Genomic DNA, 17,553 nt, shown 5'->3' on the forward strand with positions numbered 1-17,553 from the left:
CCTGCATTATCTTTGCCATGGCTAAACATGCATGTGCTCTGCCTGCATACTACACAGATGTTACATTAGTAAAGTCATTTTAATGCTATGAATTATCATGTTTCCTTTCCTGGCCACATACATTCATAGCCTAACACACTCCAGATTAAGATCCAAAGAGGCTTGGAACAGTCATCTGTTTCTCAACAGAAGCAAGAGGCATTTCTGGCTGACAGGTGGAAGCACTATCCTCTGCCAGCTCATCTTGTCCCATCTCATCTCCCAAACTCCTTGGCCATTTGGGACTGGAACTCAGAATGGAACAGAGCAAATCCCCCAAGAGGACACTCAGTAAAGACAGCAGAAATAACATGGAGAGAGAGACACATGCTCCAATCTGTCACTTTTTAAAAAAATCTCTGTATAAACAAAAAGACTAAACTTCTCCCAAAATGCTTTCTTGTCAAGTGGTATTTCCCCTCTGTCTTTGTATATCCTCCTTAGACATCTGAATCCCCTCATTAACTCCTTCTATTGATTTACATTTATTTCAAAAGACCCTCTTCCCAGTACTAAATTCTACTCTCAACAAGTATTTAAAAAAACAATAGAGTTTTGAAGGAAGAATACCAGGGCAAGGGGTGGTGGTGAAACAGATTTTAACAAAAAACTTCCAGGAGTCTAACAAAACTTGGATTTCAACTTTCTTCTTTCACAGCAGTGCTAACAAGGACTTCAAGTTAATACAGACTTACTGAGTAACACTAATACTTTGCTGATTTTGCAATAAGGCATATGCTCAGCCTGACTGCTGTTTTAAAGGGGTTTTTTTCTTTTAAACTGCACACCTGACACAATGTAATAATCTACCCCCTGCAACTCAAATATGAAGAATATAGTCCAGAGCAGCACTAAAAGAGAACTCCTGAGAATCTGAACCTGTAGAGTTACACTGCTTGAATTTATGGCTGTCTTCTCATCTTAGTATAATCAGGGGTTAAGAGAGCTCTGCCTAGCACATCTGCATGTTCACTGACTACAAGACAGATGGGACCTACTATGCTCAACCCTCTTCTGAGAGCCTCAAGTGGTTAAACATAAATACAAACCTGTGGCTAGGCATGAGATTACCAGAAGTACGGAATACAGACAAGCACCAGAGGACAAACAATCCATGATTGTTCCTATACAGGAGTGAACACTTCCATCTAGTGGCCATCAGATGCCAGGGCGTATCAGAAAAAGCTTATTTCTGTCAGTGAAACTCAGATGATCCACTAGACATTTAAATATATTTACGGTAATAAAATTAGGAGCTTTTTTTTTTTGCTGAAGGATACAGCTGTTAAATTGCTTTTGTGGAACCTATGTACTTCATATAGAGGCAGACTGCATTATAATAAAGCCAACAATCTCCAATTTATCAGGTCTGCTTGTTACAGTACCCACCTTGCCAAACCACCTGCAATGATATGTATCAGCATTCCCAACCTGTCTCCTGGATAAACAAGAACACTGCAAGAAGTTTTTTCGATTCTCATTTACTTTAGCATCTATACTACCTTTCCTACATCTAGTTGATTAAAAATGTTTTACTCAACAATTTGACCCATACTTACATACTGGGGGACACCAAGAAAGCAATGAAAGAAAAAAAATTAATGGAAACTTTAGTTTCAAGCCCCCTACTTTCACTATCCTTACTTTTAAATTTAAATCTAAGTTAATTTATTTTTTAAGTTCTTCCAGTCCATTAACTTTGCTGCCCTTCAGCTTGCAAGTTATTTGGGACAAACAAAATATCTGCATTCAGCAATAAATAATATCTCAATTTCCAACGCAATCACTGAAGAGTAGTCAGCGTTACACACTTTAATCTGAAAATGTTGCATCAATTAAAAATGTGAATGTTATACCCAATAGTTAGAAGCAGGACACAACGATTTTATTTGGAGTTGTTAATCCTAGAAATACTTTTCCAGTGGCTCTCAGAAGCAGGCTAGGAACATTCTGCATCTGTGCAAAAGCTCCCGTTAAGTGCTAACGGAATTTAGTTACAAGACTATTTCCACTTAAAAATTGGAAAGCAACTTTACCATCATCCATTGAGGTAGGACTTGGATAAACATGGTGGGTAGCCTTTGATTTCTCTTCAGTTACTGTTCCCTGTGGGAAAGGTGGAAGAAGAGAAGAAACCGCATGAGAAACCTTCAACACATTACCCCAAACTTCTTGGCTGCTTCTTTGTACCCACATCCCATGCAACCTAGAAGTATTCAAAGCTAACTTCAATGCAACAAAGAATACCACCTCTAAGAAGTGTCAGTTTTAAGAATGCTGCCAAACTACTGTGTCATCTCTTGTTCTTTTTATCTCAAATCCTTCCTCCTCCCAGTTCCTTCTGCCCCAATTTTCATCATAAATTGTTCCATTATCAGTTAATACCAACCTATTGGTGAATACTCTGCAAGAAAGCGTCTGCAACTTTTTTCCACTAAGTACACATTTTGGTCCAGGACAATTTACATAAGATAAAGTCTATGAGAAACTTAACTAGAAATGGCTGCCTTGAGTAGAACATCCTTAGTATTCAAGAAAGGCTGTATGTCAAAAGACTGCATAAACAGCCATTCTTTCAAAAAAGCCTCCTAAATCATAGAGCAAAGGGAATAGATCAGAAATACACTAACATGATACTATTGTTGTCAAATGTTCAAACACAAGAATACTTTTTCTTCTTGCTGGTTTAGGACATCATTTTCTTGACATATGAGAAGGAACAGATGTACTTCTCATCCTTATGCAGATGCCACAGAATGGTACATAAAGCAAGTTCTCTACATATGAGTACAGGCCACAATTGTATTCCTACTGGACCTACATTATCATGCAAGAAAATTCTACTACATCATTAGGTATCTATTAAATAAATACATAACACTGCTTAGTGTGGTCAGTCAAGAAAACCCTGTCCTTGCCTCACATGGAGAACCATAAGGCTTCTCCCACACGCTGCAGAAACTCCTCCAGTTTCCATATACAAAGAGTCATTTCCAAGGGCAGCAGAAATTCACAGTCTGCAGACTTCTGAAGAGGAATTATGTTTTGGAACAGTTTGTATGAAAATGTTATTCAAAATTTACATTCCATAAACACTTGACAGATTTTTTTAAAGGTCTTAAGAGCACATGGGATAGGTTACAGCCAACAATAGGCAAACAACTTAGAAGACAGCATCAAAAGGCGGAAAATTAAAAAAGCATGAAGTTGCATTGCATTATGGTAGCAATATTTGGAGACTACTCTGATATCAGCGGCTGAAGGGCAAGAGTTCCCACACCAACAAGAGTTCATAGAACAAGGTAAAGGGAAAGGAGGTGCTCTGAGCAACAGCAAAAAAGAAAGCTGGAAAGTAAGAATAATTTCAAAGCATTTGAAGGGGAAGGAAAGAGCCCTGGCCTGAATGAAGAATCTGCAAACTGTTTAAGGAACAATAATGGAAATTCTCCCTTCATTCCCCATGAGCTAAAGATGCTTCTCCAGCTATCTAATCTGAGCTTTGTGAATCAGATCAGTAAGATTTATCTATCTCCTATGGAGCTTTAAAAAAACAAATACACAATAGATGAACAGGAAGTCTCTCTTAGATGCTATCTTAACTGAAAACAAACAGATGGATAACTTTACATTAAAACAGCTTTCTGAAAGACATAAGCAGATTCTAAGGCTTATTCCCTGCCTCTGCTAAACTGAATGTGACTGGAAGCTAAAGACATAACAAGATGGAAGAGTTCTCTACTGACAAAACACTTTTCTCGAAGCAGATAGATATAAATGCTAAATCTCACTCATTACCCGCTTTCAAGTTCCTAAATTATTACTCTGGCTCTTCTCAAAAGAATTCTCAACATTTATAAAGAAAAACAGAAGTGTGACTACCAGAAACAGTAACAGCACCTTCATCAGCAGAAAGAACAAACATCTTACTGACACCTCTTTTTATAAGCCCAGAGATCATACTAGCACTGTGCTGGGACAAGAGATACGCAACTCTTCTGCACAGGCTGCAGTCAGAAGTTGGAAACACCAGAGAGGAGGGAGCTACAGGTACTAGGGATGGGGTAGAGGAAAGATGACAAGACAGGGTTGAAAAAAACAACCAAAAACCCGCACAGGTAGCAACACAAATACAAGATGAGAATTCAGAGGCAGGGCAAAGGAAGACAGCCCAAAAAGCAGAATTAGGGACATCTCTGTTTTCAGTTCTTCGCACCCCTTTAGAGACAAAGTGGCCTGCTTTACAAGTCCCTTAAATCATTCATGGATCTAGCATGCTTTGAGTTCACTATAGAATTCCTTTATGAAAGGAAAATTGAATCATTAACTCCAATTTAAGCAATAGCAAGCATCCTGAATCAGCTAAACAATTAAGAGTAAGTTGTGAAAAATTACACAACTGAAGTTGCAACGATGGATCATAACAACAACACAGGAAATACATTTAATCCAGAAAAGAAATGGTTTAGTTTGGCTATAGCCATGAATTATCATAACACGAAAGGCTATCAGACCATCTAGAGTTCACATTCCAGGATATTTCTCCCAAGACAACTGAAAAGACTGTTTACATTTTTAAGAGATGAAGCTATCAATCTTGTTCAGTTCACCATTTAGTATATTAAATTGCAATGGCAAGATGCTGACTCTGTTGGAAATATGCTGACTACCTAACAAGCAAGAGACCATTGTTGCTTGCGTTCTGTTCAGCACAAGCAAGAAAAAAAGCAAGTAAAAATAAAGCAAAAAAGGCAGCGATCATTTTACAATTAAAGCTGGCTTATGCTGTCCCCACGTACCTAGAACACCCATATTACACCCTACCTTCTTTGGTCTCAGATTTGGACAAACAGTGAGCTTCTGCTTTATATAAGTAGGTATTCAACACTAAATCAACTAGGGCCTGCAGCTAACTCACTGAGACACTGTAACTACTGTTCACTTCAATAGCAATTTCGGATTTACTTTTAGAACAAAGTTATGATTCAATCTCCATGTGAGGATAACTACGAATGGCATCTTACAAATGGTGAACTTCTGGTCTTAAGTGACTTGCTGCTGCTGCCTTGTGGTGTCAGACACAATCCAGATGTAACCGGTAAGTCAGGCAAATACATTTTATCTTACAACTTACAAAGCATTTGTTTTAACAGTTACCTGGTGACGTTTGACAATATCCTTCAATTTATTAGCCAACTTCAATTCTATATCTGGAATGAGGTAGATGGTTGGTCTGCTCAGACAATTGTTCTAGTGGAAAGAATAGGAAGTTAAATAAGAAATTAGTAGGCCACCTGTGGCATAAAACAAAAAAATTCTATTAAGACCACCAATGCTTGAAAAAGCTCAAAAAGAACACGTATCAGCTTGTGACACGGCACACTAACTCTAGCTCCAGAAACCCCTATGACAGCAACATTTCCTTTGCACACCTCCTCACCAAAGTCTTATCCTGGGTTTCTTTCTGGTCACTGCAGATCTGCTGTTAGCTCTGTCGGAGACATTATCACAGATAAAGGGAATGTGACCCAACCCAGATGTTCTCACATTCCTGCTTTCACAACAGCATCTTTAATGGAAACAACATCTTTGATTTCAAAAAAATTTTTACAGGCTCTGGAAAACTTTACTTGAAAGGGAATTTAAGTCCCCTGTGTGTCAACTTCCATATCTGAATCTGTCTTGTTGCATCGACATGCAGATTCATTCATTTCTACAATATTGACAGGTATACATTCATTTAATTTTGAATTTTAACATGTAATCTATTATGTACTGAAACCACCATACAATGGCAATAGTTTTTTATAATAAAAGTATTGTTCCTTTTTGCTGTCCTTCCTCCTATTTCCATTTTTGACAACTACCTGAAACTTCTATCTTGACTACATTATACACTGAGCTTGGTTTTAGAGTTTGGAAAAAAAATATTCTGTTATTCACACACAGCAGTTAAAAAAAATTTATCTTCAAATTAGATTCCATACAGCTATTATCTGCTCTCTTCTGGTAGTAACTTGTTTGATAAAGCAAGTGAAAGAGTCTAAAACATACCCTAACCCTGAAAAAAAACTTGCATCAAGCTGGGAATCTCATGAAAGTCAGCAACTGAATGGATATGTACAGAACTAGTTACTCAATCCTAAGGGTGCTACTTTCACAGGAAGACAGAGACACACATGATGCTTTCTCCTACCTCACAAACAGCTGTTTCTCACCCTACGCATATCCGCAGAATATCAGTGAAAACATTCTGAAGTTTTCAAGTGATAACATGGAATTGTGACTAAAACGGGTAGGAGAGGGAGGGAAGGGTATAATATTCCTACAGAAGTCCAGGATGAAACTCTTCAGTGGGTGACAACTGAGGTACACAAACAAGTGAATCCCTTCCCCTGAGCATGCGAACACATAGTTTTGAGTATGAGTTTCTTGCCTGCACTAGTGTTTTCTCAATGTTCATGAACATCTCCACATTTCGATCCATTCGGGATGGATTCTGCAGGTCAAACCTCCGCCTGTTAAGGAAAATTATTCAAAAATATTAAATTCAACTCTCCCACATTCAGCAGTCAAGAATCTTTCACGTTCCACATAAAAAACAGTGTATCATGGTAGCTACATAAGAACACTTAAAGCACAATCACAAATATTTTTTCTTCATTTGGCAGCCCTCACAAGCAAGAAAAATCACGATGAACCAAATCAACAAAATGCAACCAATTTGTGAAATGTTTAGGAAAAATGAAGGTTGACATTGTCCAACAAAACCCTGTAGCAGGGTTGTGCATTCCACTACAGTCACAAAGGATAATTAAACAGAAACATAATCAAATGCTTACGATGGATTTCAACAACTTGATGAGAAAATTCATGAACAAGCTTTCATGTTTCTCTTACTTCTAGTTGCGCCCATCCACCAGACCCAGATTCTAATCCAGGAAAAACACAGCAATTCGCCTGCCTGAGACTTTCCAAACTACTTATCTATTTGAAAAGAGCCCCCCCACCCGCCCCAGCATACAGGTAGCTAATAATCCACGTAAGCATTTTATGATCGTCTTTATTGGACTGTGGTACTTTTAAAGTTTTCTATTTCATTGACAAAGTAATAAAAATTCTTGAAATAACAATGCAGATTTAAGTGTCTATCAGAAATGGGGGGATAACACAAAATCTGAGACTTCCTGCTGGGAAGAACCACAAGAGCCCCCCCAAAGGCATTCTGCCACATCCACCTGAACCGCACACGTATTCAGAAGTCACGGATGAATCAGCTCAAATGAAGAATTTGAATGGCAACCCCCAAGAACCTGAGAGGTGGGACAATAACAGCACTAACGCCAGTCCTTCGCCAAGTTCAGCACCCACTGGTATCTGCACTGGCACTATCACGCAGGCTCATCACCACCAGCCAGGGCAAGCAGTGCTGTAGGAGCATCTCAAACAGATTTGGGCCTGATCCTTAAGAATTCAGCCTTTTCCAAAGCACAATGATATGTTTAGGTAATCAGGTTGTTGACTCTTAGATGTAAAACACAGTCTGGTGCACTTCTGTATCTCCCAAGTTTTGGAAAAAAGCTGTTGCTAGAGTCTGAAAACACTCTTAACTGGAGTTGGTGTTCAGGAGTGGTAATACTGGCAAAAGGGATTTCAGCATATAAAATAAAAAGTACCCTGCACACCTCACACAGTGAAAAAGCCATGCACATAATTACCATGCAGTGACTGATATGCTTTAAGTCAACACCCCAACTTAAAATACAAGAATTCATTCCTGTGCCTGTATCTAATGACAGCTTCTTTTAAACACATGCTTGTTTCCAGTAACACATCAAATCAATTTTTAAACTTTATAAATACACAATGAAGGTAAACCAAAGCAAGGTTGATTTTTAGTCACAAAACCCATTACCACACAAAGATGGCATCACATCAATATTACACTACTAAATTAAACAAGGACACTTCAGCTGAGACCACCATGTTTTTCTTCACTTGAAGCTCTCTAGCATTTTTCAGAAAGAAGTTGCCCATACAGGTGGTACTGCATAAATATGCTGTAGTGTTCGGCAGCACTAGAAATATTCTCTATCAGTGAATGATGGCTTTTATCCTAAAGCAGTAGTACAGACTCCTCCCTTCACACTAAAGACATAGCAAACAAGTTAAAGATAATATTCTGGCATATTTATTAGAATTGTCCTTCAATTTTAAAAGAAATTTATGACCTTTTTAAATAGGGTTGTGCATGTTGAAAAGTTTACGCTGACTTCTAGAAGTACAGCCAGTAATTAGTAAGTCTGTCAGTTCACTGCACAACACAATTTCATAAAGTATTTTACACCTATAATATATAGGATTTGAAGAGCCAAGATCAAGCCAGTTCTCCAGTATTCAGCCATTGACAGCTTCATAGTCTGTATTCAAAACATATATATGCATTAAGAACAAACGTAATAGTTTCAAGGAAGCGAAGGAAGATAAATGCCAAATAAACACAAACTAACCTAGCCACCTAATAAAGTCTTCAGTACCTATGAAACAAAGACACTTAAGGCATTGAAGTTGGACCAAAATTTTTACATTTGGTTGCCTGAAATCTGCATTACGTATTCATTTAATGCTACACAGGTCTCCAAATTCCTGCCTGCTTTTGAAACCCATACTTTAAGAAAAGCACGTCAATATATTAAGAAATAGCACTTTTTTTTAGTTGCCCCTTTAGATAAAATAGTAATACTAATTCTTCCTATGCTTAGTTTAACTGATACCCTCTGACAGGTTTTAGCAAACAACTACTTGAATTGCAGTGATAGACAAGGTATGTCCAGCTGCACTGGATAAGTGCATTTTTCAGACATACCTATTATGACGAGGAAAGGTACTTCTCCTATAAGACAGATCATTCACAAACAGGTTAAGCAAGAGCGACAATGCATACCATTAAAAAAAATAAAATCATATTTCAGGCAAAACACCACATATTATTTGGTTGAGTCAGTGAAGGATACATTCCAAGCTCTAAGTCTGATCCTCAGAGTTAAATTCAAGTATTACTTCCCTCTACATCCCACATGCACAAACACAAGACACTACCCACACTAGTTTTGAGGAATCAGCAAGAGAGTGAGAAGAGAAGAGGCAATCACATATCAGAGTTTTGCTGACAAATTTCAATGACTGAAAACTAAATTTGTTTGCAAAAAATTGGAATGTTTAAATATTCATGAAGTAGGAGCCACTTTACTCCTCTATCTTAAGGCAACGAGGTAGCAAGACACTCCTTAAAGATACACCACACAGAACACTACAAACATGTATCATATCCTAGGTGTTGGCAATATTGGAGTAGGAAAAAGCCTGACAGCAGCTTACTCATACCAGTTCTCTGATATACCCACCTCAGATACCCATTTAGCTGATACGAGTATAAACTCCTAGAAACAACCACCATACTAAAACAACTTTATTTTTGCCTTTTAATTTGCTCTTGTGGGTAACAGAAACACAATCAATTCCAGCAATGCTGTTACAGGTCTGCACAACATCAGATCAGAAACTATTTAAATTCATGTACAAGAATAATCTCTGCTTACTTTTCATCCTCGGATTTTTTCCAGTGTTCTCAAATATAGTAATTCATGCTACTGCTGTCTTGGAAAGAGGATTATAACTTAGAAACACACAGGTCAAAGCACTACTGGGATGTCACATGAATAGTTTTAATACTAGTGTCAATAGCTACATGGGCCATGTTTCTAGCCACTTACACTCCCCATTTATGGAGACTGATAAGCAGTGGAAAACTGAGCATTTATTAGTATCCATGCAATGCTTCATGTTTTCCCAACTGTAACTAAACCCTATACTCAATACAGTAACAAAGATTTACACCTTATAGAGGGGAAACAGCGATTCTAAGACACTGGTTAATTTGCTCAGTCATACAGCAAGTAAATGGCAAAAAAAAAAAAGCCTCAAGCTTGTAGTTAACTCCTAACCTACAGACTCAAGACCTTAAGCTTGGACAACTTATCTTTAAATTTAGAAGTGTGGGGGTGTGTCTTAAAAAAGCTACCATCAGCAAAACAGGAAAAAAATTTCCTCTTCCCATCTCCAACTCTCTTGCCTGCCCAAATCTTCAGCAAGTATTAAACTTTTAAGTAGTTTGCATAGGCATTTCATGTGCTTAATTTCATGCAAAAGGTGTATAAATAAAAAAAAACCAAAAACTTACCAGCCCTGTTCATTCTTATATTTGTAAGCAGCACCAAGAATGTGACATAATGTACCTCCAGCTTTGAAATCCATGAAGCACTTTGCCTAGAACCCAAAAGAAAAGTGAAAACACAGCAACATTGACTTTTATGTAATTATTTTAAATGAACACATACTTGTTAGATGTCTAAAACTCAGCTAACTTATCAAATGCATAGTTTAATTTTCAGATTAATCTCTTTGAGTTTTACGTTCTCCTTTAAGAGTGTTTCAAGAAGATTAAATGCATTTGGTTTACGTAGAATTCTTCATGTTTGCAAGCAGAACACAATATATCCGAAAGCTCCAAGTCCTTCCTTACGTGAGTAGCTTGCAAAAAATTCCTTGCATAGCTGTAAAACAGAAATCCAAACTACTCTTTGAACATCCATTTCACAGAAAATTCAGCCTAAAATCATAGCTGTCATTTAAGAAGCTCTTCATCTATATTAAGTAGACCAAAACAGATAATTAGAAATGAACATCTAAAACCAGGGCTTCATATTCTCTACGGCTCCTAAAGCTCTCCATTCACGTCCCTCCTCCACCACAACAAAAAATTGTTTGGCAAGATCTGAAAAGGTCACTGTGCAGATCTGCCCTAAAATACTAAATCCAACTCATTTTTTCACTATCAATTTTAGCAGAGTCACACATTTGTAAATAGGTACTCTGAATTCATGAACTGAAATTCAAACAGGAACATAAGGAGACGGAAAAGCTCTACTGAGTCCCACGAAGTCCTTTCTCCAAAAGGTTACTACAAAAGCAGGACTGTTTCCTACACAGAAAGGTACATTTTTCTGATAAATTTTAGTTTGGAATTATCTTTGCTGTTTTACTAATATATCTGGTCAGGATGTTTGTGTGTGATCAGAAAAACTAAGCTACTGTCAAAGTCATCTCAGAAATGGAAGACAACTGGATAGCTCCGCTGAAGCCAGGACCAGAGAAAAGCAACACTAGAATCTATTTCAAGCATGATTCACAGAGTATTGACATACAGGGTGTCTGAGGTTCTCAATATAGGATTTGGAACAGGAAGAAGAAAAATATGCAACAGCATTGATGAACTAACCAGTGATAAAGAAAGCAACATATGACATAACAGAACAAATAAAAACTGTTTCTATCCACCAGGCCTTCTCTTCACAGTTACAGATTCCTTTCCAATATGACCAATAAACGTTTTTGTAGTTCAAATTGATTATTTTTTTGAAAAAAAGAAATTGGGGTTTTTGTTGGTTTTTAAGTTCTTATAAGACGTAAAAATTCATTTAGAAACACGCACTCAAGTAAGACTGCCCTGGAACACTTCTTTTCTATTGACTGCAGCGCCAAACTGCTCTTGGCAACTTTTATATAGTATCAGGAAGACTTAAAAAAAGCTTATTTGGGCAAACAGGTCCATTTCCCAGACAACTTCAGATATATTTAAAGAAAGCTGTTCTAACAATAAACTGAAAAGACAAAATGAGGCAGATCCATCACTCAGCTAAGCTTCCATTAACAGAAGGGTATATTCTGCCTTGAAGTCGGTATGCCCTGGCACTAACGAGGGTAATGAGGAAGGACCCACACAACGGCCGTCTCAAGGGGCACTCTGGAGTTGCCCCCTTCTGATGTTGCTCCATTCAGTATAAGACACCCAACTATTTACTGGAATAGGAAAGAAAACCTATCTTTCCATATGTATGCTAAATATATGGACCAAGATCAGTCTATTTTTGTGTTTCTAAATAAAAGTAAAGAACTTGTACTATTCATAAAGCAGAATTTGGGGAGTTGTTGAATGGCTTTCTGCAAGCCGCCTTCTGCTGGAACTAGAGAAAGCACAAAGCTGGAGACACCGCAGAGCCAACAGCCTTCCTAGTAGTTTTTCTACATTAGGAATGTTTCTGATCTAGCTTCTATCTTACTTTTTAGATCAGAACAGGTCATTTCTTTAAAGTCTGTTTTATGACACCTCAGAAGTATTTGCTAACACAGAATGAAAACCAAATTACAGATAGTCTTAGCATCGCTGACAAACATTTTAAATTTGCTCTGCAGCCAGGCAGCTAAAATGGTAGCATGGGATCTAAACGAAACATTGCCTTCCTTGGCTCTAGAGCTGCTAATGGAAAGCAAAGCAGTTCTGTGAGATATCATATACACCAGTGTCCAAGAACAACATAAAAAAGATCCTTCATAAGCATTCAACAAGAACAGAACTGCTCCTGGTCTACCATCTGTTTAGAGCCCTACTGTGCACAGAAAGTAATAAAGAGAGCTCAAAGCTGCCATACGGGTACTTGCCAGTTTACGAGCTGCATGCATTTCAGTACTATTCTTAGCAAACTAAAGTCCTCTATGGATGGAGCAGTCTCTGATCAGAAGCTTGAACTAAACCAAAATGCTTTAGCACACTGAATGATTTTATTGCTGTAAGACTTGGCTCTGAGAGTACAAGCGTTGGTTTACAAACAAGCAAGCAAATGCTAGCTGCTCTAAAAAGAAAAATAAATCCCAACATGAAGCCAGAAGACCAGCTGTAAGGAATATTTTTGCAGCACTACTATGCAAGTTGCTGTTACTTATCTTCAGCTGTCCTACACACTTATGGTCATCCAGAATCGACCTTTCCCTTTGTGCCGACATGCCGGACGTATCACGCAACTGAATGAATTTGCTGCAGCAAAGCCCGCCTCATCTGCATTTTGGGAAACTGTTGATCCCACTGTTGTACCCAATGTCCCCTACTTCAAGTTCAGGGGCTGCTGCTGCAGCTTAGCCTTCATCAAGCTGTCTGTCAGTAGCCCACGTTAAATTTTTCAATGACACCTTTCTGCATTACCGGGGCAATTCTGGAAGACGGTCCTGCAGCCTGGCACAGGGCTCAGCGATGCAGGAGTCCCTGGCAGCGCAAGCAATCGCAGCAGCTCTGGCAAGTTAGGATTTTACTACCACACACAGGAAGTTCAGCCAATACTTAACCATGAAAAACCGTATACGAATCTCTTTCATAGACATGTCACTTTTTTAAAGCGTCAGCAGACTCTAGCAAGACTCTCTCATTAAACTGCGGTCATTGCTACTAGCATAAAAGGAAATTGCTTTTAACAATTAGACAAAACCTGTTTCTCAGAAAAGATGCAGCGGTCAATAAACCAGATTCCCTTCAACAATTTTACCCAAAATCCATCATAACAAGGCAATTAAGATCAACTGGCCTTACAATTTGCCATCTTAAGAGTTAGTATCTTAATATAGCCTTTATCTGAAACATGCAAAACTGCCTTTAAGAGAATTAATCAGCTTTTTCTTTTTTGAGCATCAGTAAGGTTAGACAATATGCATTTAAATACAATGAGAAGACATGCACAGAAGTCAAGCTGTAACAGTCCTTCATTCACTCTAGATCCATTCACAGATCCTGCACTGTACAGCATCCTTGCCAAGAACTGGAGCTTAAACACAGAATTAACAACCCTCTCTCAAATGCAAAGTCTATTTCATCCACTCAAACCACTAAGTAAAGTGTTTGAACTTTATTTCAACAGATGTAGTCTGCCGTGATTCAGATGCAGTCAAGGTCAGAGAGGTTTACCTTGAATACAGATCGAAGAGACCAGCTTCCCTTTGGCACTGACTGCTCCAGCGTTGCAGAGCAGACACTTCAGAGAACGAGGGTGAGGTACACTGGCTAGTACTTGGAAAATAAGTAGAAAGGCTCTCACATGAATGGGAAGAACCACCTTGGTTTGACATGTTCTCATCAGCAAGTGCTCCTGGTGAGCCACGTCCCTGTGTTTTGCAACAGCTGCTGTTCTCAAGACCAACCATCTCAAATAAACCGCACTGATAAGGGAAACACTGCAGTGGGTATTAACGGAGAACAGCAACACGCAAGGAATGGACCATTAATGGCAACCTTTAGTGATGGTAGTTGTGAGCAGGAGTCACAAATTGAGGACTTCTGCAGTCATCTGCAGGTACATAGCACTCAAAGTTTTCATGGCTTGGGGGTTGTTTCTTTTACACAAGCATGACCTCCTCCTCTTCAACTTCAGATCCTCCCTTGCCAGGAACATGGTAATATTGAACAGTCACTAAGGTAACTACAAACTTTCAACCTCTTTTAGCTTCATTCAGTTTCTTTTCAATGGAAAGTCTGCAATGGCTTTTCAATATATTTTTGGAGCTTAGCAATGTCACTTAAGATACCCCTTCACCCCACCTCTCTTCCCAAGTTAGACATAGTCCTAGAGAACTGAAGCATTCTCTAGGTCTTCAAAGTGCTACAGTGGAATAAAAAAGCCTCCTTTGCAGCCTGAACCAGTATCTTGAATTACATGTCTAAAAAAGTGAATGCTAACCTCATCTTAAAAGTACATATTGCATTTTCTCATAAAAACAATATAAAGATGTACTGATGAGTTGTCTTCTATCGGAAGTAACTGAAAGCAGAGAGTTCCAACTGCTGTAAACTTAAGCTGAGCAAATCTGACCAGATTAGACCTTCGAAACAGCAAGAATAGTTAAACACAGGAACAATATATTTACAATGCCACTGAAATCTTTATTACCCATTTTTAAGATAAGACAAATTGATTTAAGACTTGAAAGCACTCAAATGGTTTATCAACTTGTTGAATATGGGTACAGTTTTATGGTCTACATTGCCGTATCAAAATAAAGCACCGTCATGTTCACCTCTGTCCCTAAAGCTTTTCATCACCACTGAGGTATCAGGTGATCAGAACGGAAGCGATGGTGAGCTACATCTTAATGGCATGTTGTTATGCTTCTGTGTGCATTCCTAAGCACCAAGAGATTCACCCAATAAAACTTAGGTTTGAAACACCCTCTTCTGAAGAAAACACGCATGAATTCACACTCCTCGCAAAAGAAGTTACATAAGCAAAATGTTTGGGGAAAAAAAAAAAATCACCATAAAATAATAAAAGATACTATTCTGTAAGTGGTGGACCAAAGAAGATAGGAGTACTTTCAACAGTTTTCCGAACAACTTCAGTTTATGGTATTGTAATCAGTTATACATATTTCCAACTTAGTATGTATATATAAACACAACTCTAGACTGCATGACCTTAGGTTCCCAGTAAGTATTCTGTGGCAAAGATAAGAAAAGACCTTCCTGCTGATGTCCACGATGCTTGCATACACATTTATGACACTGGTCTTGGCGCACAAAACCTACCCAAAATCAGCCAACTGGGTGCTTGATACCATGTTGCAGTCCTTGCCCTTCACAAGCAAAATCCTTTTGTTACTTTGTCCTTACCATTTGCCGTATCCCTCTTTCCTCCATCAGTTGTTTAGACTTCACGCTCACTCGGACAAGATTCTTTTGGTGGCAGGCAGGGTTCCAAGCACAATGGAGCTGATCGCTGAACACAATCACTAGGATACCACTGCTAAACACGTGCCAAGTTTGAACTTTAAATAAGCAACCCTTAAAATGTTGATATTGTTTCTGTATACCAATATCCTGAGTGACCAGAAAACTAGCCCAGACTAATTAGGTAACTATGTGCTACTGAAGAACATGGTAAAGCTGTTTTTCAGCATTGACAGCACTACAAGTTTGAAATTTAATCAACAGAAGTGCCCAATGGAAACCTGTTTGCTTTGGAAAGTGCATGTTATTCAGTCCATTTAGGATGCATCAGTCCAAACAGATCTGACTTAAAATTTACAAGTTTACATAGATTTTTACTAGATATTAAAACCTTTCCACAATATTCAGGAAATCACTTCCAAATGTATAGAAAATACTCTGGTTTACATTGAAAGTCTACTTTTACGAAGGACCGTACCATTTCACCCTTTCCAGAGGACGCATCAACAAACGCCTCAGACTAAGCACCGATCTCCCAATCACCTGGAAGCAATGCCAGCAGCACAGATACCGGAGGAAGAACAAAATACACTATTGTAGTAGCAGTGGGTTAACCCCCGTACTCACAGGAAGCTTTGTGAAGGCAGGATTGGTGACATGTTTTCCAAAGGCATCTTCCTGGAATTGCAGCAGCTGCACCACCAGCCCAGCCAGTGTTTTATTGGTAGGAGCATCTGCTTGAACGTACTGAAAGACAAAAACCACACGCTTACTTGCAATAGAGGACAGTAAAACATGAAGACTGATTTACTAATTCCCCAGACCACTTTATCACTTGTAGAGCACAGTTTAAGATTTAAGGATCACTGTGTGGCTGGGGAAAGGCGGGGGGTGGTGTGTCTGCGTGCACAGGAGGAACACCAAGCACAAACATCTTTCAAGTTTTAGTCTTGAAGTATAGCACATATCTGTGAATCATCATCAGTTCATCATGGCTGGTGGTGTTTTACAGATAGAGATTAACTACTTCAATCTGATTTGTAGTTCCTAATAAAGGAACAGCCTAATTCTGGCTCACATATACACAGAGCTTTCTACAACAACTTTACAAGCTCCTTCTGTAATCAACTACTACACATTAATCCTAAAAGCATCCATTTGGTACTATACAGCATGTCACGTACAAAGAGAAAAACTGATCTGGACAACTACATCTGCAATACTTTGTGACAATCTAAGAATTTCCCAAGGTTATACTTCTAATAAAATGCATACATGTAGAAGGGGAAATCACAGCAAGCAATATAAAAAAAAGCTCCCGTGGCTTTTGAGTTTTCATTACTCCTAATATTACAATATTCACTTACCAGATGTAATCTCCTCACCATGCCAGAAGACTTCTAAGAGTAGAACAAACATTACTTGTTTGCGTAGAATATGGAGTAATATTAGCTACCCTAGAGTCATTTACCTGGGTAACACTATGAACCACAAGGCTTTTGTTCTTCCCTCAAATCAGATTCTTCTAAAGCCCCTTAAAAAAATGCCGAGAGCCAGAACCCTCAAAAGTTTAAAGCAGTGGTGTTAAATAGCAGACAAATCTAACTAAGCTTTCCAAAGCACCATCTACATAGCAAAGGACACTACAAAGACATTGACTCTTCCATGACAATTTTACAGTATCTGACTACCTCGAGATGCAAATTCCTTCAGCACTTAAGAGGCAGACAGGCATATCTGAGAAATTAAATCTTCGCAACCTGAAGGACACAAATACCTGTAAGACTCCCCAGGTGTCCTGCCCTGTGTATTAAATCTAATCTAGAAACATGAGCCTGTAAAGAAGAGAAGGCTAAATTTCCAAAGCTGTATTTTTCTTAGCACTCTTCCCTCCCCCCAGGAAAGGCAAGCAA

General features: G+C 38.5%; 1 protein-coding gene across 2 annotated transcripts in view; it reads right to left on the minus strand.

Annotated features, from left to right (window-relative positions):
• SMARCC1 (SWI/SNF related, matrix associated, actin dependent regulator of chromatin, subfamily c, member 1) overlaps positions 1 to 16,383 on the minus strand; it is an 83,733-nt gene extending 67,350 nt beyond the window's left edge. For both annotated transcript variants that reach the window (XM_010562036.1, XM_010562045.1), the window contains exons 1-5: positions 16,268 to 16,383; positions 10,277 to 10,362; positions 6,473 to 6,554; positions 5,194 to 5,286; positions 2,076 to 2,145 (exon numbers count right to left, since the gene is read on the minus strand). In XM_010562036.1, the coding sequence (XP_010560338.1) occupies positions 2,076 to 2,145; positions 5,194 to 5,286; positions 6,473 to 6,554; positions 10,277 to 10,350 (319 nt within the window). In that variant the 5' untranslated portion in view covers positions 10,351 to 10,362; positions 16,268 to 16,383. The remainder of the gene's footprint in view (positions 1 to 2,075; positions 2,146 to 5,193; positions 5,287 to 6,472; positions 6,555 to 10,276; positions 10,363 to 16,267) is intronic.
• Between the last annotated feature and the right edge of the window lie 1,170 nt (positions 16,384 to 17,553).

The sequence above is a fragment of the Haliaeetus leucocephalus genome, unplaced genomic scaffold, assembly GCF_000737465.1.
Source record: "Haliaeetus leucocephalus isolate CR32 unplaced genomic scaffold, Haliaeetus_leucocephalus-4.0 Scaffold0, whole genome shotgun sequence".
NCBI classification, from domain to species: domain Eukaryota; kingdom Metazoa; phylum Chordata; class Aves; order Accipitriformes; family Accipitridae; genus Haliaeetus; species Haliaeetus leucocephalus.